This window comes from Halichoerus grypus, chromosome 4 (assembly GCF_964656455.1).
Source record: "Halichoerus grypus chromosome 4, mHalGry1.hap1.1, whole genome shotgun sequence".
NCBI lineage: Eukaryota > Metazoa > Chordata > Mammalia > Carnivora > Phocidae > Halichoerus > Halichoerus grypus.
In genome coordinates, this window is record NC_135715.1 from 98,992,656 (window position 1) to 99,019,249 (window position 26,594).

Here is a 26,594-nt window from a genome sequence, read left to right on the forward strand (position 1 = left end):
GCTCATTCTCTTTCTCTCAACTAAATAAATAAATAAAAATCTAAAAAAAAAAAAAAAATAGAATAAATGTGAAAGATTTCTTAGTTCCAAGAAACAGACATTTTCAAGCCAACTGAGGGTAAAGGGGCTTAGTGCTAGGAAACAATGCTACCATAGGCAAGAAAAAGGATGGTTCCATCCATGGTTTCTTGTTTCCCAGAGTGGATTCATCTTTCTCTTATGGCTCACATGGTCTCTGTTACTTGGCATTCCTACTTCTCCATGTCTTGGCTTATTCCCTCCTTCAGAGATTTGGTTCAGATTCTGAAGGAAATAATCTCATTGATTTGGCTCCTTATTATTCCTCCAATGGGCAGGGCCTCATGGATCTTTGGCCAGGCTAAGGAATGAGTTTAGTGTCCACCCAGTTTATTCAATGATTACTCATTCATGCATTGAGCATCACTACAACTACATTCCTAAACACCTCAATTATAATGAGATGTTGGGTGTGGCAGGTACCATGTCTGACATGTTTCAGGGTTCTCTAAGCGTGACCTGAGTCCCCACCCAGTTCTTAGGAAGTCATTCTCACTTTTTAGGAAACGAAAGAACTATTAGTTAATAAGTGTTATGGTTTTGTGCCTGCTATTATGTATTATACACCTTATTGAATTCTTACATCATTTCTCTGAAGTAGGTATTACTCTTATTTTACATATGATGAAGTTGAGGATGACAGTGGTTATGAACCCAGGATAAGATGGTAGAGCTAGATTTCAAATCCAGAGTAGTCTTGCTCCAGACCTGTGTTGTTTTTTTTTCTTTTTTCCCTACCCCAGGATACCTCTGTTGACACATTCATGACAATGCCAAGACTTTCCTGTCTTAGTTATCAATAGCTTTTTGAAGAAAATTTCCAGTTAGGGAGTATTCTATAGCAAACAGTTGAAAAGTAAAGTAGAATAAGGTAAGAGGGAAGATGAAGCACTGGAGAGAGAGGTGTTCGCATGTTGAGCTGAGGCTACTATAGAAAAGCAGTCTTCTTTGACAGCTGGCCCTTCCAGTGGCCACAAAACAGCCTCATCATCAAGCAGTGGGGTGTCGCTCCTGAGTGATGAAGACAAACTAACTTTACACAGCCCAAGGCGGGCACCCCCATGAGTTCCTTGCTTTGTTTGCCCAAAACCATTTCACAGATAATTATAGTGATCAGGATCCTCCAAACAAAACCTCCCAGCATCTGTAATATAAAAACTTAAGTCCTTTTGGAGGTAGAACTTAGAGCACTTTGTTGTAATGGCCTCACAGAAAGGAAAGCTGGACCAGTCAGGAAAATTCAGTTAACTGAAGTCTAGCCCTTCATCAGCCATTCATGTGTTCTGCAGGCGGATGATATTGTAGAACCCAGAAAGTTGTTGGAAAGGGAAATGGGAATACGTACTAGTACATGAGCACCTAGCATCATTTGTAATGTTAATTCCTTTCCAGCTCTTTCTCCTTTAGCCTTTAATGCCAACCATAACTTTTAGTGTCTCTTGGAAGTCTCCCTGGGCTAAACAAGCCTGAAACAGATATAGATGATTCTTCTCCACTTCCTTCCTCAGCTCTATCTGTTATAGCTGCTGTGTACTGTGGGCAGAGCTCACTGTTAAGTACTTACTAGGTTTTGGGTTCAGTCAGCAATCCATTCTTGCTAGAGTACAGTGTTGTGATGTGGGCTATCCCAGTTTCTATGGCTACATAAGAAACCACTCCAAAACTTAATGCCTTAAAACATCAACATATTTATTTCAATCATGAATATGAATTCAAATAGGGCTCAGCAGGGTCAGCTTATCTTTGCTGCACTTGGCGTCAACTGGAGTAGTTTGAAGGCTGGGGGCTGTAATCATTTGGAGGATCACTCACTCAACTGGTGGTTGGGCTGGGATGACTCAAACATTTGGGGATTCAAGTAGCTGGGGCTCCTTGGACATCTCTCTAATTCTATGCAGTCTCTCTGTGAGGTCTTTCCAACATGACAGCTTTGGGGCAACTGCATTTCTTCATGGTAGCTCAGGGCTCCCAAGATGTGTATTCTAAAGAGAACGAGCCAGGAGGAAGCTATATCCTCTTGCTGACCAAGCCTTGGAAGTCACATAGCATCACTATGCCATATTTTATTGGTCAAAGCAATCACAAGTCCGTACTCAGATGCAAGGAAAGGAAACCTAGACCCCACCTCTCAGGGGGTAAAGTGGTAGTCACATCATAATAAGTCACATCATAATAATAATGGTGTGTGCATGTATACACATTGTATGTACTTTATATATCATATATCATATGTCATATACATATATACATTGGAGTGGCTGGTGGCTACCTTTGGAAAATAAAAGCTGTCACATGTGGTACCTGTAAGGTTAGAAAGTTGGGTGAGCAGTTAGAATGGCAAAAATCGACAAGGCAAGAAACAACAAATGTTGGAGAGGTTGTGGAGAAAGGGGAATCCTCTTACATTGTTGGTGGGGATGCAAGTTGGTACAGCCACTTTGGAAAACAGTGTGGAGGTTCCTCAAAAAATTAAAAATAGAGCTACCCTTTGACCCAGCAATCGCACTACTGGGTATTTACCCCAAAGATACAGATATAGTGAAAAGAAGGGCCATATGCACCCCAATGTTCATAGCAGCAATGTCCACAATAGCCAAACTGTGGAAAGAGCAGAGATGCCCTTCAATAGATGAATGGATAAAGAAGATGTGATCCATACATACAATGGAATATTACTCAGCCATCAGAAAGGATGAATACCCAACTTTTGCATCAACATGGATGGGACTGGAGGAGATTATGCTAAGTGAAATAAGTCAAGCAGAGAAAATCAATTATCATATGGTTTCACTTATTTGTGGAACATAAGGAATAGCATGGAGGACATTAGGAGAAGGAAGGGAAAAATGAAGGGGGAGAAATCGGAGGGGGAGACAAACCATGAGAGACTATGGACTCCGAGAAACAAACTGAGGGTTTTAGAGGGGAGGGGGTGGGGGGATGGTTTAGCCCGGTGATGGATATTAAGGAGGGCACGTACTGCATGGAGCACTGGGTGTTAGACGCAAACAATGAATCATGGAACACTACATCAAAAACTAATAATGATGTACTGTATGGTAACTAACATAACATAATAAAAAAAAAAGTTGGGTGAGCGCAGGTTAGAACAGATCTTGAACGTTATACTAAAGAGTTTTTCTTTTCCTCTTTCGGGAGCGATTCATTTGCTGGTTGCTGATTATCCTCTAGGGTTGCATCTGTGTAGGTTCATCATCCCCAGCAAGTCTGCAAGATTTACAGGCAGCAGCAAGGGCGTCTCATGTATCTTTAAAAAAAAAAGTCTTCCTAACTTGTCAGGACTTTGCATTTGATTGCTCCTCAGTACATGAGACACAAGCCCCTGTCTGCCTAAGCAAGCAATAATGGCAAATCAGACCAGACAGGACACGCTTCTTGCCTATCTCCGGCTGGTACAAAACCCTATGTTCTAGCACACTTGAGCTGGTGATAATGAGGTGGCCCATAATGGAATATACTGGTGACAACACTGAGTACCAAACTGTCAGAGCACAACCAGATCGACTCTGGGCTTATTGCCCACCAGATCAAAGAGGCCAACCTTATAGTGTCGATTCCTACAGAACATGTAATACCTAGTGTTGATTCCATCTGCCAGGGAATGCTGGATCTAGACCAAACACAATTTTCATAGTCATAGATCCCAAGCTACTAGGTGTTTCTATTCAGAGCCTTGGTCTCTGCTTCTGAAAGGTCTCCATCCAGTCTGCTTGAAGGGTGAGAGATGAGGATATAATTTGCTTTGATTGTCTTTTCTGAGGCAGAGATGGGGAAGAGCTGCTACTTGAGTTTTGGATTAATGTCCTCTGTCCTCTGTTCATTTTTACTTTCCCCTTTGCAACAGTGGGAAATTTGTTTATTGCTGTAAGACAGTTGTCGGAAGGGATCATGAGAGAATTTGTTCTTCTTCATATTTGTCAAACTGCAGACGTTCCCTAATGGAGAAAAGATGCTTGTAAGAACAGCGGAAGTTATTATAAGTAATAAAGTCTTTCCTTTTGGTCCCAACTTGAAATGGCTTGTGTTCACAAGTTGGGAACTCAGAACAAAAAACATTCCAAGAATAACAGTGCTGGCCAGGCCCACAAATGCACATTTCATCCATAATGTAAGCTGAGGGAGGAAGGTAGACATCAACCAGGAGATAGGTTATTTTAGCTAAAATGCTTGAGGCAACTGCCTAAGCTGGCCCTGCCTCCCACAGCTGTTTCCTTTCTGTACATTTGAATCCAACCATCACTTTCCTCATGAGCTGCAAGCACTAAAGGCAGAGATGATGAGGGTCTGACAGCTGGGAGCATGGGGGTCGCCAGTGCTAAGTAGAGTCACTTGGAGGACAAGGGCTGTCTGCATTTTTGAAAATGAGGAAGTGTGGCTTTGAGTAGCTGATGTCAGTTCAGGAAATCGGTGTGTTTTTCATTTGTTTACTGGTTTGGTTGTTTTTTTAATGCACCGGAAGGCTTTACAGTGAAACCTGCACTTAGGGGGACGTGACCGCCATGTGTTGCCTATTCTGAAGCCCGTCAAGTAGGCCGATTAACTCCACCAGCACACATGGAGGGCAACGTGACTAGGGTCACACTTGGAATCCCTCTCAGAGGGGCCGTTTCACTTTGCACTTAGAAAAGGCCTCGTAAGGCCATGCGTATGCTGATCTGTTGCCACTGAATTGCCACCACGCCACAGACCACACGAAGCTCATATTTAGTGAAGATGAAGCCAGGCAATTCAGGGTCCCTGTTGTTCAGTAAATTCTGTGTGTTGTGTGGTCTGTTTCAAAACAGGGAGTTCTGCTGGGTGAAATACCTGGCTATTACAAGGATTCCCCACATGTCATATGAGCGTCCCAACTTTCAGAGACAAGGAGTCTTGTCTCTCCTGTGGGGACAGATGCCACATTTAAGTATCTGTAGCACTTACTGCCACCACCCAGAAGCTGGCAATTGCTGTCTTAGGATAGCTAACAATTTACGTGATCCTTGCAGATAAACCCCTTTAGAGAAGTGACTGTCTTCCTGCCTTATATTCTCCACAGTGCTTTCTAAAAAGGATCCGCTCAACTGGTTATCTGTTGATTTCGTTCAAATGGAGTTCAGTAAGATGCACTTGGCACTCAGATAATCCTAGCTCACACCATAGTGAAACCTGGAGTGTTTAGAATGTGCCTCAGGACCTTGCTGGGTCCCAGGTGCCACAGTGTGAACAGCAACCACTAATGGACTGTGGACATGACATTAATGATAATTAACTCCTGCCTGGCACTTTCCCTGCGCTTGGCATTGTTCTAAGTGCTTGACCTATATTATGCCAGTTGGTCCTGCAAACAGCCCTTTCAGGTGTGTACTGTTATTTTTCCTCAACTTGGCAGATGAGGAACCTGAGGCACAGAGGTAAGAAAAGTGCCCAAAGTTACGCAACTAGGGAATAGCGGATGCCAACCCAGGCAGGGAGGCTTTTAGCCACTGTGCCATATTGTTCCTTTGACAAGAGCTGGTACCAATACGGGTTCATATGCCAGACACTCTTTATGTAAATGCCTTCAATCCTCACAGCAAACCCAGGAGATAAATGCTATTGTTATTTGCATTTTACAGGTGAGGAAACTAAGGCATAAAGAAGCTGCATGGAAGGGCCGAGAGGCAAACCCAAGGGTTCTGGCTTCCAAGTCTGTTGTTTTAATCACCATGGCTATAGTGTTCTCAGAAGAGACCATGGATGAATAGGATGTCAGTCCTGAATTGATTTGCGTCGGTTTACATAGCAAGAGCTGTTGGCTCATAGACTGCTTTATCAAAAGACATCACTGAAATTTTTATCAAGGTTGAAAATCGCGATATTCCTGAACAATCACTGGGCCTGGGGACCTGCAAGGTTTCTGCCTAAACGGGCTGGAAAAATAGATCTACCCAAGAAAAGATAGTTTGTTCTTTGCTTGGAGTATTTTTTTTTTTTTTTTTTAAGATTTTATTCATTTATTTGACAGTGAGAGAGAGAGCACAGCAGCGGGAGCAGGAGAGGGAGAAGCAGGCTTCCCGCGGAGCAGGGAGCCTGATGCGGGGCTCGATCCCAGGACCCCGGGATCACGACCTGAGCCGAAGGCAGACGCTTAACGACTGAGCCACCCAGGCGCCCCTGGAGTATTTTAAAATAAAAACATCAAGGTCTGGAGGTATTTGTTTCTCCATAGGGTTTGGATATGGGAGAAGCACAGAAAGCTGGGGCAGGGCTGTTTCCCTGTGCTCTGAGCATGCAATGTGCAGGGAATGCAACTAGGAGCCTCCCAGGTGGGTAGGCATTTTCTAGTCTGCACTGGCCTGTAGCAACTATGCAAAAATCTAGGGCAGGGAGAAATGGGGATGACTACACAGGTACTTGTTTCCCCCTGGATGGTCCTGGACTGAATGGCCATTCTATCCCACCTCCCAGGGATGAAGAGCCTGACAGGTAACAGGGAGACTCCCTTACAGATAAGGAGCCCATTCTAATGAGCTCAAAATATCCAAGTTAAAGGAAGAAAAAAGGTATGTGCTAAACTAAAACCATAACTCATCAGCTTACCCAAACCAGTGGGAAAATTTTTCTTTTCTTAATCACTTTTTCCAGATGGGAAAAGAGAGGGAACCTGTTAGAAGGTGAGGGAGGGGCAGTAAAAAGTATGGCCCACACTGAGAAGGCCCTTTGAGACCAGAAAATGTAGCAGCTGACTCTCCACTGTTTACACAAAGTTTTATTTTATTCAGGGTAACTTACTGACAGGGAGGATTGGGTGGGCAACAATCCAGGCAGCTAGGACACTATTCGCCACAAAGTCTGGACCTTAGTCCACAGATTTTATGGAGTGAAGGGACACACAGAAGGGCACTGTAGTGAGATCAAAGGGCTTACACACTCTAAACTGACAGCTTCCCTTTAGTTAGATCTTGTGATGCCATCTGTGCATCGGGAAGGAGAGAGACTATGTTATCTTTAACAAATTTACAGAGGGTCAAAGCAGAGGTCCCTGCATTCTGGCCTTGGTAGGCATTTCTAATTTATGTGTATTAATCTCCAAGGGGCTGGGAACACATAGCCCCCAGGGAGGACATGAACAAGGTGGAGGGCCAAAGATAGCATCAGAATTGCCAGTACTCTCACAGAACCTAACACATAAAACGTTGTTAAAGGAGAGAACATAATTTCCGAGAAATCTGGAGCCTCTTGGTGAGGCCTCACCTATGTATTGAGGTGACACAGCATTCCATGGTTGCTGTTCACACTGTGGCACCTGGGGCCCAGCAAGGTCCTGAGGCACATTCTAAACACTCCAGGTTTCACTATGGTGTGAGCTAGGATTATCTGAGTGCCAAGTGCATCTTACTGAACTCCATTTGAACGAAATCAACAGATAACCAGTTGAGCGGATCCTTTTTAGAAAGCACTGTGGAGAATATAAGGCAGGAAGACATTTCCATGGGCAGGACCTCAACCCTCTGATTTTGTGAAACTGGAAGGCTCCATAAAGATATACATGTTTCACAGAGCCTCCCTCTGCCTTGTTCTTGTGGTCCAGGAAGCTGGATCCTGTTTGCCAGATGGCATTCTAGGGGTGAAAGAAGGAGGAAGTCTTCAGGTTATGTGATAATGACTTCTCAGGGTCCAACTTGTCATTGCTCCTACACGCATCTAGATATTGAGCACTGCAAGGAATGCAAGAAATTCAGGCTGCAGACATAGACCAAGTCTGGGTGGGCCGGAAAGGAGGCACTTGATGGGTGATTTATAGACATGTACATAGGAATAATGACACTCAACTTGCAGGACTATTTTGAGCATTGAATAGGCATAGTGTCTGGTCACACTATGTGTTTAATCACATAACTTATTACTACTGTTTTCACTTGATAGTGTTCTGGCTGTGACACTGTCACCCTACTGGATGAAAAGCAAGGTTGACTGAAGTTATCCAATTGGCTGTGTGGGTATTCTTCCTTTTTAAAAAAATTTATTTTACAATATTATGAAATATAGCGCTTATAAAGTACATAAGACATAAATAACTGCATAATAAAAAATCATAAAGTAAGGAGTTGTGCAATTACTATCATGTAATTCCTACCCAGGTTAAGAAATAGATATCTGGGCACCTGGGTGGCACACTTGGTTGAGTGTCTGACTCTTGGTTTAGGTCATGATCTCTGGGTCATGGGATTGGGTCTCAAGTTGGGCTCCTCTTCTTCTCCCTCTGCCCCTCCCACTTGTGTGCTCTCTCCCTCTAAAATAAATAAATAAATCTTTAAAAAAAATGAAGTAGATATTGTCAGCACTCGGAAGTTCTTACCTCCATTCCACAGGTCCTTTCCAGGTCATGCACCTCCCCATCCTACAAGAGGTGACCTCTATCTCTTCATGGAAATGACATTTTTGCTTAATTGTTTTATTATACGTATCCCCATATAACATATAATAGCCCTCAATATTATTCTTCCATCTATGTCTAAATGTTACATAAGTGGACATATTTATTCTTTTTGTCTTGCTTCTTTTATGCATCATTATAGTTGTTAGATTCAACCACATTATTTCTGAAGCAATTGTTTATTTATTTTCATGGCTATATAGTAGCTCTTTATATAAATATGCTGCATTTTGCTATCCATTTTTCCGTAGATAGACATTTAGGTATTTTTTAGGTTGGGTTAGTGACTGACAATGTTGCTATACACACACTTGTATATGCATTTTGGTGATATGAACTGTAGGGTATATACCTAGGAGTAGAATTCCTGGGTCACAGGATATGTATATATGTAACTTCAGTAGGCCCTGCCAAACTTTTTTCCTAAGTGGTTGCACCAACTGACTCTCCCATGTGCAATGTACAAGTCACCATTATTTCACAGCTCCATGGACAGATGGTACTGATCATCTTTGAATGTTAGTCAATCTGGTAGGTGTGCAGTTGCATTTAATTGTGGTTTTAGTTTGCATTTCCCTGACTACTAAAGAGGTTGGATAGCTATTCATTGTTTATTGTCCATCTGGATTCCTCTTTGTGAAGTGCCTGTTTATCTCTTTGGCTCATTTTTAAAATTGGGTTGTCTGTCTTCTTTCTTAATGAATTTTATCCAAATGGATACTCAATTGTCTCAAATAGCATTTATTGAGTGGCGTCCTGGAACTCATGAGAGTTGATTGTTAAAATTTCAGGAGTTTTGTGAGAAGATTTTTAATGTTTGTGTAGCCTGAAATAAGCCATGCTGGGACTATTTGCACCATGGATATTGACAAATGCTACAAATTAGGGCATTCTCTCACCTTCAGTCCTCAGAGAGTCATCAACTACCACACCAATGAAAAAGACCATCTCTTCTGCACTGCCCTAGTTTCATCTCTGTCATAAATCCTGTCCATTCACCTTTAGACTTATTTCTATGTTATGTCTTCCGTATCATTCTTTTCTTTGTCTATCCCCATGTCAAAACCATACTGCCTTATATTTTTTTAAAGATTATTTATTTATTTGAGAGAGAGGGGGTGAGCGAGCACAAGTGAGGTGAAGGGTAGAGGGAGAAGCAGACTCCCTGCTGAGCAGAGAGCCAGACAGGGGATTCTATCCTGGGACTCTGGGATCATGACCTGAGCCCAAGGCAGATGCTTAACCGATTGAGCCACCCAGGAGCCCACCATACTGCCTTATAAACTATAGCTTTATAGTAAGTCTTGATATCTGGTAGAGCAAGTCCTCTCACCTCCTAAGAGTATCTTGCTCATTCTTGGCTTTTTTTTTTTTTTTTTTAAGATTCATGAGAGAGAGAGAGAGAGAGAGAGCACAAGCAGGGGAAGAGGCAGAGGGAAAGATAGAAGCAGACTCCACGCCAAGCCAGTTGCCCAACATGGGGCTCGATCCCAGGACCTGGAGACCGTGACACGAGCCGAAGGCAGATGCTCAACCATCTGAGCCACCCAGGCACCCCTCATTCTTGGCTCTTAACACTTAAGTTTTTAGAATCAGCTTACCGAGTTTTTAAAGAAAAATCTGTTGAAATCTGTCATTTACCTTTGGCCTCGGTGTTTCTTGCTTTGCAGAACTTTATTTTTAATGAAATAAAGTTTACCAACCTTTTTCTTTATAGATTCTGGGATTTATGTCATAAGATTAAAATCCAATTTAGTTTTTAAAATTCTCTAGTGCTTTATTCTATCATTTAATGATTTCCTTAATGATTAAAATCCAAAGACTTGAATCTTTGAGCCACCTGGAATTTCTATTATAATAAAGTGTGGAGGTAGGTATCCAACTTTCTTTCTTTCTTTTTCAAGATGGCTAAACTATTATCCCAGTAACAGTTATTGAACAATCCATCTTTCCCTATTGATTTTAAATGTCACCATTATCATAAACAAAATTCCTGTATTTGTTTTTTTCTTGGACTGTCTCTTTTGTTTCATTATCTGTTTATAGTATCACTGTTCCATAGAAATACGTCAGCCACAGATGCAAGCCAAATATAATTAAAAATATCCTAGTATCCACATTAAAAAAGTAAAAAAAAGGATATGAAATTATTTTTAATAATATATTTTATTTAATCCACTATAGTCATTGTATCTCTTCAACATGAAATCAATATATAAAAACAAATTTACATTCTTTTTCTCATATAAGGTCTTCGATATGTGGTGTGTATTTTATGCTTACAACACATCTCAGTTGGCACTAGCCATATTTCAAGTATAACTAGCAATGTGTGGTTAGTGGCTACCATATTAGACAGCTGAAGTCAATATTTTTGTTAAGCTCTGTGGCTAATTTAGTTCTACTTGTAAGGGATGGCCCTTCGAGGCTTGTTTCAGTGAGGCGTCTGCACTCATTGGTTGCAACCTCAGCATCTTCTAGCTCTGTGTGACTTTGGGATTTGTTTGGCTTACTGATGAGCAGTATTTTTGCGTTTAATATTCTTTACATATTTTGCAATTTTGGTTTGGGTTTTCTCTCCGACCAACAATTGTTTCAAAGATTTTTTAAAATTCTGAGATGGTGGAGTTTTGGAGTTTTAGCTTTCAGTTTTCTGGTTCTATTATTACTTCTTGGTTACGTTGCATTATAAATAAAGTTGTCTACTTTTGAAAATTATTGAAGTTTTCTTGTAGCTTAGAATAGTCCCTGTGATTATACCATTAACCTTTGTAAACAAGGTATTAATTTTTAGAGTATAAATTGTTGATTGAGTAAATGTTAACAGTTTGAACATCTGAAATAATTTAAATTTATAAAAATACAATATATATGTATGCATAAGTGTGCGTGTGTGTGTGTTTACTTTAGGTGCTAGTGTAATATTTCATTTTAAAAATGAGATTTAATGCCAAAAAAAATGTGAAAGTCACTAGCCTACATGACCTCAAAGGCCACCTAGAATGTGTGAAATGTGAGTATAAATTTCTGAAGACCCTAGAGTGACCCGAGGAGAGATGATATCAAAGTGTACCCAAAGGATTCTTTTGTCTCACTTTCCATTCCTTTTCTTTTTTTTTCTCTCTACAATATGCTAATAAAAAAAGTCTAGATTACACAGACCCAGGCCAGGTGTTACACCAGTCTCTTATCAACAAGTGAGAGCACATCAAACAGTTTTTAACTGGTCTTAGGAAGAGCAAAGGTGAAATGAAAATTTAATTCTCCTGGACCTTGGTTCAAAATGCATGTTTCCATCTGCATTGTAAGGAACAAATTTTAATTAGCTTGATTCTCACTGTTTGACCATGCATTTGTAATCTTTGTTCACACTTTGGTAACGAAAATTTTGATGAAAGAAATTAGACAAATAATGGAAATCTTGTCTGAGCAGAACAAATTGCAATTATCGAAGATGTTGCAGGATGACTGGAATGCTGCAGCTGGGGAGAGAAGAAAAAAAAAATCCTTTCCCTAACATGCCCCTGTCCAGCCTGGCACAGCCTCGTGCTGCACACACAGAGAGCATTTCAGAGTGGAAAGAGCTTTAGTGCCAGGCAGACCTGAGTTCAAATCCTGCCTCTGACCCTTTCTGGCTGGTCACTTAATCCCCCGATCCTCAATCATTTCGTCTGCAAACAAGATAGTGATATCCTCCTTCTAGCCTCATGAGGATTGAAAGAAATGAATTATGTGAAAATGCCTGGCACACTGAATACTTGTGAGCTTCCCAGCTTGTTTTCTATTGAGAAGAACAAAGTGGGCAGGGTTGGGGATGAGTATATACGCTGCTGCTGCTGGTGGGAAGGTTCTTCCTAGAACTTCTTCTCAGGCTCTCTGAGATAGCAAACAACCAGCACCTTGTGCAAAGCAGGCCATTCAGGACTCTGATGTGCAGTTATGAAAACCCCAAGAGTCCACACTTACCCCGTGCATTCTGTGGGACAGCTTTAAGGCCATGGAGGTCATTTAGCTAAGCACCGTGCACTAATAAGGAAATGAGTTATGAGTTTCCTAGCCAGCAACTAGGTCAAATAGCACACATGGAGGGGTGGTTTGGCAAAACATACTATTGAGGGAGCTGTGGAGAGGTGTCAGAGAAGGAGAAGAGAGAGTTCTTGGCTTTGGAGTTTGTAATTTAATGCAGAGAGCACAAATAGAGAAAATAACCATAGCTGGGTATGCTGTTCATTGTAAAGATCCAGTGGCCATACAGCTCCGCCCCTTTTTTTTTCCTAAACAGTGTCAAAATCAAATATTCCCTGAGGTCCTCAGACCATGTGTCCAGGTTTGGGTTCAGAAAATACAATCCTGTATCTCTATGCGTATCATTCAGGACTCATTTCTATAGCACCTGTGGTGCTCCCAGAATTCTCTCCCTGTTAGGAGAGTAGATTTAGGGTTTGATAGATCTGGGCTAATTTTCTGGTTCCTCGCTGACTCTTTTATGGTCTTGGTGAAGTACCTATCCTCTGGACACCCCAGTTTCTTCACCTTTTAAACTATCACATCACAGGGTGGTTGCTGTGATATTTTAAGGATGGCTTTTAGCACAGGACCTCAGCTAGACCCTTAGGGTGAACACATAAAGGGGATCTATTTTCTTCCTTCAAGGTGGTGGTTTTCCACCTGGGGAGATTTTGTTCCCCCAAAAGACATTTGGGATGCCTGGAGGAATTTTTGGCCATCACTGTTGGGGGGCAGGCAGAGGGGGAAGGGCTTATAGGTGCTGACCACACCACAGTGCATAGGACAGCCTTCTGCTCCGTCTCCATTATCTATGATTTTGGAATTAGATGCTGAAATGGGCCCATTAGAGGTTTTCCTCTCTCTGAAGAGAGGGAAAATGTCCTGATCCTTAATGCCATTTTTATGCTGTGTCCCTGTTGGGATGGCCTTGATGTTCTGGTTGCAGCTCGCTGGGAAAGGACACGTCTCCCATGAGGGGCAACCTGGAGGAGTGTGACATCCTTATCCATTCACTCGTCCCCAGTAAAACACTCCCCTTGTTCGCCGTGGGGAGAAGGGCCTGAGCCAAAGAGCGCAACGGAGAGGAGAGAGCCGCTCCACTCCTGTCCCTCCCCAGCAAGGCAGGCTTTGGAGAAAGGCAGGGCTTTTATGGGGCTGCTATTAGCTTGCTTGGGGCTGACTTCGTGAGGCAGCGCACAGCCCAGCGACGCACTGGGAACACCCCGATTGTCGGAAGGCAGGACACCAAGGAGGCGAGCGCTTGCTGGCTCCCCCAGGGCGGCGGGGCCAACTGGCTGGCCGCGGAGACTGGCACCCAGGTTCAGCGGCCCCAAGCTGACAGTGGCATGGCCTTTGAGGGGACAGCTGGGCAGGGGAGGGCAAGTTCGCCTTTCCCAGTCTCGGCCCTGGAGTGCATGCAAGTCCGGGAGCGCACTCCAGCTTCCTCCCGGCCGAGCCACCCCGGAATGCGCGTGGGGGCAGGCGGTCACCGCTGGATCGGCTGCGGCCGCGTAGGCGGCGGGGGAGGTGGGGCCACCAGTTGCCGGGTGCTCGGGAGTCAAGATCTGATTTCCGGACCGTGCCTGCGTGCTGAGTCAAACCCGGCAGCTGGCCTGGGTCTGCCGCGGGGGCCGCCATGCACAGCGAGCCGAGGTTAATGATTAATCTCTGACCACTCGGCCCCTAGCAGCGGCGCAGCAGGAGGGTGGGTAGGGGCCGGCGAATGGCAGGCAGCCGGGAAGGGGGCGGAGGGCTGCCCGCGAGGGCGCGCTGGGGGCGGGGAGGAGAAGGGCCGGCGCTAGGCTGCAGGAGACACTCCCCGGGCGCGCAGAGATTAGAACCTCCTTCCTCCACTCTCTCCCCGCCTCACTCATACTCACACACCCCAAACTCCACCCCCAGGCACCTCCCTGGCCCCTGCTAGGTTGGGTTACTCGAGGAAGTTTCCGAAAGCACCAGAAATACTAAGTTACTTTTTCCAGGTGATTGCTTGTGAGACCGCGCTGGGCCCACCTTGCTGAGTTGCAGCCCAGAACTCTGGGCTCTGCTGGGAGGAGGAGGACGGGAAGTTGAAAAGGTCTTTGGACCTGGTGGTGTGGCTTTCATCCTCATGGCTTCACACCAGGGCCCCAGCGGTGAGTGCTCCCATATCATCGATCACACCCATGTCCCCGAGTTCGAGGTGGCCACCTGGATCAAAATCACCCTCACCTTGGTGTACCTGGCCATCTTCGTGGTGGGCATTCTGGGAAACAGTGTCACCATTCGGGTCACCCAGGTGCTGCAGAAGAAAGGCTACTTGCAGAAGGAGGTGACGGATCACATGGTGAGCCTGGCTTGCTCGGACATCTTGGTCTTCCTCATCGGCATGCCCATGGAGTTCTACAGCATCATCTGGAACCCCCTGACCACGCCCGGCCATGCCCTGTCCTGTAAGATTCATAGTTTCCTCTTTGAGGCCTGCAGCTATGCTACGCTCCTGCACGTGCTGACGCTCAGCTTTGAGCGCTATGTCGCCATCTGCCACCCCTTCCGGTATAAGGCCATGTCGGGGCCCTGCCAGGTGAAGCTACTGATTGGCTTCGTCTGGGTCACCTCCACCCTGGTGGCGTTGCCTTTGCTTTTTGCCATGGGAGTTGAGTACCCCCTGGTGAAGGTGCCCAATCACCGGGGCCTCCCCTGCAACCACTCCCGCACTCGCCACCACGAGCAACCGGAGATCTCCAACATGTCCATCTGTACCAACCTTTCCAGCCGCTGGACGGTCTTCCAGTCCAGCATCTTCAGCGCCTTCATCATCTACCTCTTGGTCCTGGTCTCCGTGGCCTTCATGTGCTGGAGCATGATGCAGGTGCTCATGAGGAGCGGCCAGGGCACGCTGGCCAGGAAGGGACAGCCGGCGCAGCTGCAGAAGTCAGAGAGCGAGGAGAGCAGGACAGCCAGGAGGCAGACGATTATCTTCCTGAGTGAGTCCTGGGTGGAGGGCAACCTGGGAGCTGGCTTCCCCCTCCCCCACCCCGCCACTGCCTGTGCCCCTCCAAAGCACAAGTCTTGCCCTGAAGGTGTACACTTCCCCTTGCTGAGACTGAAGAGACCGGATCTGAACCTCTGAATGTTTCTTTTCTCTGTTTTGGGAACTTGGGTTACAGTGGAAAGAGCACTAGACCAGGAGTCAGCGTCTGGGTACATTCCAGAACAGCCGCTCTATGACTCTGGCAAGTCACAAAATATCTTGAGTAAAACGGAGTTAAATATTCTGAGAAATGTGAGGGTCAAATTAGGTAACGGGGGAGAGGTGAAAGTCCTCTGAGAAGGACCAAGTTCTGTGGAGATGAAAGGGAGCATTCTTCTCCAGCCCGTCGTTGCCCTGGAAAACCTTCCTCAGGCATTTCAATTTTGTTCCCATTTTTCTCCTCCTTGGGAGAAGCGAGGCTGTCAGGAACATACACTCTCCAGGCTGCCGCTACACTCCGCCGGGAGTGACCTACCCAAGTCCTAAGAAACTGTAGCTCTCAGACACGCACTCCTCAGGGTAGAGCTTGAGTTTCTGCTGCGGTGGTTCTGTTCCTTATCAGAACCGAGAAACATGGCAGGGACTGCCGGCCTGTTTGTCTGATCCAGACAATCTGGTGTCCCAGATTCCTGGGACTTGATTGATCATCCAGAATACTCAATTCTATGCAGACAAAGCTGTTTGTTTTCCAAACTTTCATTGTGGTGCAAATATTTAAAGTCGGGTCCTTCTGTGTGTCAGGGAGGAAGGAGCCCACGGTCCACAGGGCCCTTTCCAGTGTGGCATCAGGAAAAGGAATAAATCACGGTGCTGTTTGTTTTGGTGTGGGAAACCTGAGTAACAGGTTTCAGGGCCAGGGGGTTGATATGAGAGAAAATTTGAAGGCGCTTGAAGAGGGACGGAAAGAACCTGGTCCTGTCCCAGCCCTGCCCCTGGCTTCTGCTGTGTCCGTACAGCTGACTTGACCTTTCTGGGTCTGTGTGAAATGAGAGGAGAGAGTTTGCAATTTCTGGATGCCTACTCGGCATCAGGGGCTGTGCTAGGTGGTTTATATTTCCATTTTATAGAGGAGGAATTTGAGGCTTAGAGGAGAGAAGATCTAGTTCAAATAAGTACAGCTCCCACATTTTGACCTCAATTCTCAGGGCCAGGCGATGAGAGGCTCCCGGTGGCTCGCACAGGCTCATGTTGAAGGGAAAATGAAACAAAACGGGACTTTGACAAGGAAAGTGCTACCTCGATTAGGCTGGTGGTGTTGCTGTGTCCTAGGGCCAGTTTTTGTGGAAGTTGGAGTAAGGAGTCTGTAGCAGGTGTCGACATCTGGGGGACCTGGGAAGGGCACCCAACCCACGCCCTGATGCCCAGAGTAGTCCAGGAAGGAGTGGAGAGTAGATTGGCTTGAACATTCATTGAAAAGCTAGTTCCCTCTTCCCCGCCATATACGCTTAGGCATATCTTAAACTTTTAGCAGTGATTGATACGTTAGTGTGAATGAATCCCTCCTCCCTCCCCCTGCCTTTTTTTTTTTTTTTTTGAGTACAGTGTACTCTCTCCCACTCTAATTTAGGAATTAAGGTTTCATTTGACTAAGGAAAAATAATTGATTTACCTTTGTTCTCTGTTGGACCAATCTCTGTAGGTTTTTAATTATTATTATCATTGTTTCTCTGGATAGTGGTTTTTTTTTTTTTTTTTGTATTTCCCCCAGTGGGTATTGTTCCAGGTTGCAGTCAGTCTTCATTTTGTAGCATCAAATTGGAATGCCACAGACTTTTACTTAGAGATGAATAGGACCTTGGGGATCATCTCATCCAGTTAGCAATTGCCTGGAATGAGTTTGTTCTCCCTGCTGCTCTCATTCTTTCCTTCTAGTTCTCTCCTTCTTTCTTATAACAACTATGTATTAATCGCCCAGGCATAAAAATTGTTGACTGGCAATCAGGTGCTCAATGTGCTATAATGTCTTGGGGGAATTTACCGTTTGTATTTTAGCTCATTTCCTCTGCAGTGGGTTTTCAAAGCAGTTCTTGCAAATGTCCCCCTCTCCCAATGAATTTCACAGAGCTTTTAAAAATAGGAACCTCACTAATTAACTCAAGTTAGGAAATAAATTAATGGAGTGAAGAGGAAGAAATCATGGCCTGCCTCCATCAGATTAATACAATGCAATTTACTTGCTGAGTTTCATAAAACTTGGGCTTTGGGGCATTTTTAACCCAGAACAACTGAATATATAAGTTGTTTACAAATCGCTGAATTTAGTATAGTGGTTTAGCTGTCTTTTTAGCATTTCAGTTAACAGATGTATCAAATTAAAACAAATATTTGCTCCTTTCAAACATATTTTGCATTTAATGTGAAATGTAAATGACGACATAGCACAAGATGTCTTTGGAGCTCTTGAGGCAATAAAAAAACAATTAAGGATTTTCCCCCCTCATTGTTAAAAATGCTAACTTCTGCACAACAGAAGCAAAATTCATAAATCTACCCAAGATGAGGGAGTCTCTATAGAAAATATTAATTTTCCTTTCTGCATCTTTTGCTATTGTGCCTCAGTCTGGTCAAGGTGCTGGGCTGGGTGGATCGTGAAAACAAATTGGGAAATCAGGGAGAGAAAGAGAGGCGGGGACGCCTCCCGGCTCTCAAGCAGTTTGCAGGAAAAACAACAATAATGTAAAAGTGCACATTCTGGAAAACGTGAGTGTCTCTTGCCTCTCATCAGCTCAGTGAGAAACCGGTACCAGGCTTATTTCTTTTTGCAAGGTTACGGCTAATATGGCCCCGGTAATACTTGCCTGATGCCAAATAGAGGAACTGCTGCATTTGGCTCTTTATTCCTTGGATGTTAAGGATATGCAACATAAGCCTTCCTTTCCAGAGGTTTTCCCAGACCTTCCTTTTATCTTTCTGACCCTCACTTGGAGTTATTCACATTTCATGTGGCATTTGGGTCCTTGGACTCCCAGGTTTGTGTCTGTTGCATACCTGGCCTGCTGTCAAACGTCACCCTACTCAAAGTGGAACAACAGAGAAGTTTAAAAGAAGTGTAGTTATATTTTTTATTTTTTTTTTTTTAAGATTTTATTTATTTATTTGTCAGAAAGAGAGAGAGCACAAGCAGGGGGAGCGGCAGGCAGAGGGAGAAGTAGGCTCTCTGCTGAGCAAGGAGCCGGATGCGGGACTCGATCCCAGGATACTGGGATCATGACCCGAGCTGAAGGCAGACGCTCCACCAACCGAGCCACCCAGGTATCCCTAAATTACTTTTTTATTTTATTTTATTTTATTATGTTATGTTAATCACCATACATTCCATCATTAGCTTTTGATGTAGTGATCCATGATTCATTGTTTGCGTATAATACCCAGTGCTCCATTCAATACGTGCCCTCCTTAATACCCATCACCAGGCTAACCCATCCCCCCCTCCCCTCTAGAACCCCCAGTTTGTTTCTCAGAGTCCATAGTCTCTCATGGTTTGTCTCCCCCTCCGATTTCCCCCCCTTCATTTTTTCCTTCCTACTATCTTCTTTTTTTTTTTAACATATAATGTATTATTTGTATCAGGGGTACAGGTCTGTGATTCATCACTCTTACACAATTCACAGCGTTCACCATAGCACATACCCTCCCCAATGTCTATCACCCAGTCACCCCATCCCTCCCACCCCCCACCACTCCAGCAACCCTCAGTTTGTTTCCTGAGATTAAGAATTCCTCATATCAGTGAGATCATATGATACATGTCTTTTTCTGATTGACTTATTTCACAGCATAATACCCTCCAGTTCCATCCACGTCATTGCAAAGCGCAAGATTTTGGGGTTTTTTTGATGGCTGCATAATATTCCATTATATATATATATATATACCACATCTTCTTTATCCATTCATCTGTTGATGGACATCTTGGCTCTTTCCATAGTTTGGCTATTGTGGACATTGCGCTATAAACATCAGGGTGCATGTACCCCTTTGGATCACTACATTTGTATCTTTGGGGTAAATACCCAGGAGTGCAATTGCTGGGTCATAGAGTAGCTCTATTTTCAACTTTTTGAGGAACCTCCATACTGTTTTCCAGAGTGGCTGCACCAGCTTGCATTCCCACCAACAGTGTAGGAGGGTTCCCCTTTCTCCATATCCTCACCAACATCTGTCGTTTCCTGACTTTTTAATTTTAGCCATTCTGACTGGTGTGAGGTGGTATCTCATTAAGGTTTTGATTTGGATTTCCCTGATGCCGAGTGATGTTGAGCACTTTCTCATGTGTCTGTTGGCCATTTGGATGTTTTCTTTGGAAAAAAATGTCTGTTCATGTCTTCTGCCCATTTCTTGATTGGATTATTTGTTCTTTGGGTATTGAGTTTGATAAGTTCTTTATAGATTTTGGATACTAGCCCTTTATCTGATATGTCATTTGCAAATATCTTCTCCCATTCTGTCGGTTGTCTTTTGGTTTTGTTGACTGTTTCCTTTGCTGTGCAAAAGCTTTTTATCTTGATAGAAGTGTAGTTTTAATTAGTAACTTTACAGAGCATAATGTGGTTGGGATGAGGTTAGTTACCTCCTAGAGATCTGTAGGCAGTGATTGGCTTTCCACTGTAGTCATGAAAAAAAAGTTTTACAGATAATTGTAAAATTACAAAATTAAAGAAACATCATACAAGATTCAGAACTCTGTAATAATTACACCCCTTTGCATTCTGATTTGCTCTCCTGGGTCAGGGAAAGGGGAGTTGAATGTAGGGGCAGGAATTGCAATGTCAACTTGGGCCGCTTATAGGAGAATATCTTGAATATGAACATCATCCATCATGTGTATCTGGGTGGAAAAAAGATTAAGAGTTGCTGCTATAATGGACTGCTCTAAAAAGAAGGTTGATGTGTATTTAGATAGGTGTGGGGTGGCCAGGGAGAAGCAGAGAGAACGAGCCAAGAATTGCATCCTCTGGGTTTCAGACCCCAGGTTTAGAGGTCAAGTCATGTCTTCTGTGTGTGCAAGTCAGTGGGGAGGGGCAGCTGAGATGGTGACAGTGGGTCCTCTTTATCTGAGGACAGTTAGTACGTAAAAAGAACTGTTAAAGTTAGGTCCTTAGAATTGAGTCCCAAATTTCATGTGGGAAGAGGTTTGATTGGGACTTCCTCGTGAAAAACAAAAGGGCAAATCATGGAAAGAAATTTGTCTTCTATTTTATGAAACATAGCTTATAATGATATGTTAATTCTCATAATAATTCTTCCAGAATGACACAAGTGGGGCTTTTTTGAGGGCATAATTTTTCTGACAAAATTACTTGATCGCCTTTGTGTTTGATTTTCTCAGCAAGATGGTAAAGAGGGTTTTCTCCCAAGGGCTTCTCCGAATTCTTTGCTATTTAAATCACCCTCACTGAAGTGTCTCTCCTGACATAATTCTTGTCAATTTTCCATTCTTTCAGGATTAACTGGTCTGATTTGGCCAGACCTTCCTTTGTCAGTGGCTCACCATGTGATTCATGTTTCTCTAGCTCCTCTGTCTCTGACTTCATGAAATTCTGTCCCTTGTGTGCAGACCATACCCCCAAAATATAAGTAATTGAAAAATCAATCCCTATACCCTAGTGTGTATCAACTGATTACATTAAAATGGAGACCTTAAAATGCTTCTAACGTACCAAACGAATTTTAAATACAGTTGACCCTTGAACAACAGGGGTTTGAACTGTGTGGGTCCACTGCCCTGTGGATTTTTTTCAGTAAATACGGTACAGTACCGTAAGTGTATTTTCTCTTCCTTATGATTTTCTGAATAGTGTTTCCTTTTCTCTAGCTTACTTTATTGTAAGAATATAGTATGTAATACAGGGAACATATAAAATGTGGGTTAATCATCTGGTTGTTCTTGGTAAGCCTTCTGGTCAAAAGTAGGCTATTAGTAGTTCAGTTTTGGGGGAGTCAAAAGTTGAATGCAGATTTCTGAGTGTGTAGGGGTTGGCTTCCCTAACCTCTACGCTGTTCAGGGGTCAACCATAGTTGCTTTTTCTTGACTAGTTTAAAAACCGGTCTTACGATCATGTTTATGTCATTAAATTTCTTATCAAAGGCTATTTCTATGTTGTAAAGACCTATGCTGGTGCAGTCTCGCAGGGAAATATCACCAAAATTAACTTAGTGACTTTTTAAATGTAAGATATTATTTTGACTCAAATGTTTGGATATTGCAGGAAAAAGTTTTGCCTCAAGTATTTGGGTTACCACCTCTATTCTGGAAGAGAATTTATTGGTGTAGATGTGGCTGTAATAAATAGTATTTCATATGTATTTTTCTATTTGTGATATCTGTCATAAATTGCAACTGTCCTGTGATCAGCCTGGCAGACAAATATAATAATGCTGCTTTATTTTTATAATCAGGCTGTCTCAAAGATTTCATTTCTCTGTTGGAGAGATGCATAGTTCTCATGGAAGGGGATATAGGAATCCCAGTCCCCATTCATTAGCTTGCCTGTTCATCTGTCTTAGTCACATGCCTCATGGGGGCTGCCAAAGTGTAATAAGGCAGCAGAAGCCTCAGTCGAGCAAAGTATTCAGCTTATTAATGCTACAACCACTCAGAATAAAAGCCATTTGTGAGTGGAGATAGCACAGAGGAAGAATATTGAATTAGGAGTCAAGCATCCCCATTCTGCCCCACTATACAAGGTCCCCTGATCTGCCACTTGGCTGATGCTATCATCTCTCACTGCCTTTTCCTTCTGTCCACCTCCCCTGCTGTTCTGGAACTCTCCACCTCTACTCCTTGCCTTCTTAGCACTGGAGGGAAGAGTGGTCATCACTGCTGCTGTAAGGTCTTGTAAACAGATAAGTGTTCAGCCTCACCTGGGCCCTCTCTCTGGTGAGCACCTTCCTTTGCAAGCACCTTGGAAGAGCATGAGCTTCTGGAATGCCTTTCCTACTTTGTTTATTTCCAACAAATGTGCTCTCCAGGTGAGAGACCTTGAATTGACGCATCCTCACTGGAGGAATAGCTGCATTGGCTCCTGCCCTTGTCCAAGCTGTCCTTCCTCATGCCACAGCCACTGGGATCTAACTGACGCCCTCAGCCCCAGCCCCATCAAATGCAAACCTCCAAATGGCTTCCCATGGCTGTTATGTCAAGGATCAACATCCTTAACATAAGGCCCCTCGTGGTCAGCTGCTTCTCCAACTTGATTGACGGCAGTTCTCCCCTTATTTTAGTCAGCATGACTGTCATGACAAAATACCATTGCTGAGCGGCTTGAACAGCAGTAGTTGCTGTTTTCACAGTTCTGGAAGCTTAGAAATCTGAGATCAAGGTGCTGGTAGACTTGGTTCCTGGTGAGACTTCTTTGGTTTGCAGTAGCCTCCTCCTCACTGAGTCCTCACTTGACTTTTCCTCTGTGTACATGCACGGACAGACAGAGAGACAGAGACAGAGATACCTCTGGTGTCTCTTATAGAGACACCAGTCCTGTTGGATTAGGGCCCTACCCTTATGACCTCATTTAACTTAATTACCTCCCTGAAGGTCCCATTTCCATATACAATCACAACGGAGGTTAGGGCTTCAACATATGTATTTTGGGGGACATGATTCAGTTCACAACACCCCTTAATTGCTCCACCCCACCAGGCCCCCTTCAGGTCCTCCAATGGCTCATGATCAGGCTCCCTCCTACCACCCGGCTTTGGTGCATATTGGCTGAAATACCACCCTGGCTGAAATACTTTCCTGTCTTACTCAGTGCTCTACCTGCCCCCTCATCTGGCCCCTTCATCAAGTTAACATCTTCAGATCTGTCCCTGAGAAGCCTGGCCCATCCTTCCAGAGGATGATTGATTAAACTTCCCTTGAAACAAGACTCACAGTCAGAATTTTAGTTTTATTTATTTTCTTCTTTACTTTCTTTTTTCCTAATTTTTCTTTTACAAGTTGAACTCTGAGATTATTTGATGTTTTTCTTCTAATTCCTTGAAGGCAGGAGCTCTCCCTAATTTTGCTCAACACTATACCTCCATCCCAGGGTAGTCCCCACACACAGCAGATGTTCAATGACTATTTGTGGATGGAACAAATAAATGAATGCATCTCAGCTTGGAACTGGGAAGTGATGTTCTGTTTTGCCTTGGGCATGTGCTCCTATGGAAGTGTATCATACCTCACAATCCTTTTGGTCAGTCTGAACCTAAAGATGCTCTCTTTGAAAGGAATCTGATTCCTCTCAGCCTCCCAGAAAGTCAGACCACCATGGAGGACACTTAGGATTTTCTCTCCCCTGAGCAAAGACACCGTCTGTGTTAATCAGCCCCCAAGTACCAGCTGTCACCATATGTACCTGCCAGAAGTAACCATGAAATGAAAGTGACTAGGATGATGTTTAACAGTCCCTGTTAAGCTCTGTTTAACAAGATGTTAATGCAGTGAGACAGCTCTCACAGTGATTTCTTAGCAGGCCCCTTTGCCACTTGTTAATGGTGGAGGGGGTACTCTCAGGGTCATGGGAAGAGGATGCAGTAGGGGTAATATTTAAAAAATATTCAACCCGTGTTTTCTCCTGCCCCTTAAATTGCATGCACTTGTAACCATCTCCCTCCTGTCCGAGCCATGAGGCTTCTGACCCCAGAGGGACAAGACGGGGACAAGATGCAGGAACTGCCTGGTACGACGGTTGATCCGTTTTCAGTCCAGAAGCTGGATTGCTTGACCTCTCCAGCTAGACGACTGTGAAAGCCAGGCTTTAGTACGGGGTGAAAAGGGGCCGCTAAACTGTGTATGTCTTCCTTTAATGGATCTCCAGCTCAGCCTGGTGGCCTAGATCTGCCACCACACAGCCAGTCCCAGGGAAGACCATAGCTAAGGGGCTTGCAATTTCTCCTCGGAAGCCAGTGGAGGGTATTAAGGAGTAAAGCAGTACAGTTAAGTCAGTGGTGCTGTCCCTGGACATGCTCCCAGATTAAAAAAGATCACCCTTCATTGGGCCACAATCCTGGTAGGAGAAGCTGTTTTCCTGTTCATTCTTCCTGCCGTTTAGCCAGACCTCTGGCGCTTGGTTCATTCCAGTTTCGCTGCTGTTGCAGACCTCCACGGCCAGAGACTGCCTCTCCCTCTACTCAGCTCCTCGGGTTTTCCCAGCACAGAGGCCCCAGCTGCCCGGCTTTGCTTCGGCCCAAGTCAGCAGGCAGCTCCAGGTTGCTGAGCTAGCCCGCCGTAGTTCTAACCATGTCTGTGGTGCAATGGCCTGCTTGTTCTTCGCAGACGATTTCAAGCCCCTGCTTCTTCCGTGAAGCCCCCTACACTGATCTTCCTACAAATGATGAGCTAGCTCCGACATCTCTCAGGTCGGGGCATAGATGTGGTCTCCTGACTAGTCTTGGAGGTCCGTGAGACCAAGGACATTGCACACTCGTTTTTTTCAACCTTCCTTCCTTAGAAGCCAGGGACACAGTGGCTGTGCCCTTTGTAGGTTCAGGGACTGAAATCCCCCATGCTGGCTGCTACTCCTGGAAAGGAGGGAAACCCCATACACTATGGTCCTTGGGAAGTCACTGTGGCTTATCTGCCTTTTGCCTTTCCTTCCCTGTGGTAGGCAGAAATCTCAGATGGTTCCGGAAATTCCCGGGCTCTGGTGTACGTGCACCTGCTCCACTTACTCAAATGAGGTGTTGTCATGAAGGGATTTTGCAGAAGTAACTAAGGTCCCAAATCCGTTGACCTTAAAACAGGGAGATTTTCCTTGTAGGCTTAATCAAGTCACATGACCCTTTACATCTGGGTCTAGAGGTCAGAGACAGGGAAGGTCAGAGATTCAGAGGGGTTTGATTAGCAAGAAATTCTCCACACTGGCTTTGGAGTTTGAGGGGACCCCTGGTAGGGAATGTAGGTAGCCCAGAGCCAGTAAGGTAATGGGGACCCAAATGAGCTCAGGTGGATTTCCCCCCAAGAACCTCCAGAAGAGAACTCAGCCTGGCCAATAACTTGAGAGCCTAAGCAGAGATCCCAGTCATGCTGTGTCTGGAGTGCTGATCTACAGAACTGTGAGCTAATAAATAGATTTGTTTTAAGCCACTAAGTTTGCATTAATTTATTATGTAACAGTTGAAAACCAATACGTTCCCTGAACTCTGATAAGGGGGCCCCAAGGTAAACATATGTCCTGCCTTAGTGATTTCTTTCAAGACAGGCCCAATCTCTAGAACCTTATCTCTGGTAAGTCTCACCTTCTAAGAACTGCATCCATGGCCCAACCATTCATTGATTCACTGACCCCCTGATCCCATTTGCTGACCCTCTGTGAAGTGCTCCATGAATAGGAAGTTTACCAAGCTCCAGGGCACCATAAAATTTTCATTAGATGGGCGCCTGGGTGGCTCAGTCGGTTGGGCCTCTACCTTCGGCTCAGGTCATGATCCCAGGGCCCTGGGATCGAGTCCCGCATTGGGCTTCCTGCTCAGCGGGGAGCCTAAGCTTCTCCCTCTGCCCCTTCCCTACCCCCTTGCTTGTGCTTGCTCTCTCTCTTGCTCTTCACTCTCTCTCTCTTCAATAAATAAATAAAATTTTTAAAAAAGGATTTTCATTAGACTTTTAGATTCTTATTTGGGGAATTCAGAATGAATCTCATCAGCTGGATTTTTGGAATCCTGGATACCTCGGTTGTCAAAGAGGAAGACTGTAGTGGATTCATCTTCTAATTATCCTCCTTTTGGTAGCTCTTTTTTCCTCATAGCCTGGCACGTAGTAGGTGCTGAATAAATGTTTGGTGAAGCGATGAATGTCTGGGCCGCTTTGCTGCTTCCTGGAGCCTCCCTCATCAACACCAAGTGGAAAAAGGTGGGCAGGGAGCCAAACCCGAAGCTGAAAGCAAGTCTGAATAAGAGCGATGTCTTGGGCTAACACACTTTACCATTTTCTGACATGAGGGTTTCTGCCAATTGAAAAACTTGACTAAATTTCCTGTTTGCACTTCCTGTGTGTAAGAGCCATTCTAGCAGCTAGAGGCTTTGTGGATGTCTCATCACGCTGCTTGACACATCTCAAGGGTGGCTGGGTACTTGGAGAGCAGTGGCGTTACCAGA

General features: G+C 44.4%; 1 protein-coding gene across 1 annotated transcript in view; it reads left to right on the forward strand.

The window, feature by feature from the left end:
* Nucleotides 1–14,120: 14,120 nt before the first annotated feature.
* GPR39 (G protein-coupled receptor 39) overlaps nt 14,121–26,594 on the forward strand; it is a 191,976-nt gene continuing 179,502 nt past the window's right edge. Inside the window, exons 1-2 of the mRNA XM_078070702.1 lie at nt 14,121–14,207; nt 14,485–15,468. Of these exons, the coding sequence (XP_077926828.1) occupies nt 14,613–15,468 (856 nt within the window). The 5' untranslated portion in view covers nt 14,121–14,207; nt 14,485–14,612. The remainder of the gene's footprint in view (nt 14,208–14,484; nt 15,469–26,594) is intronic.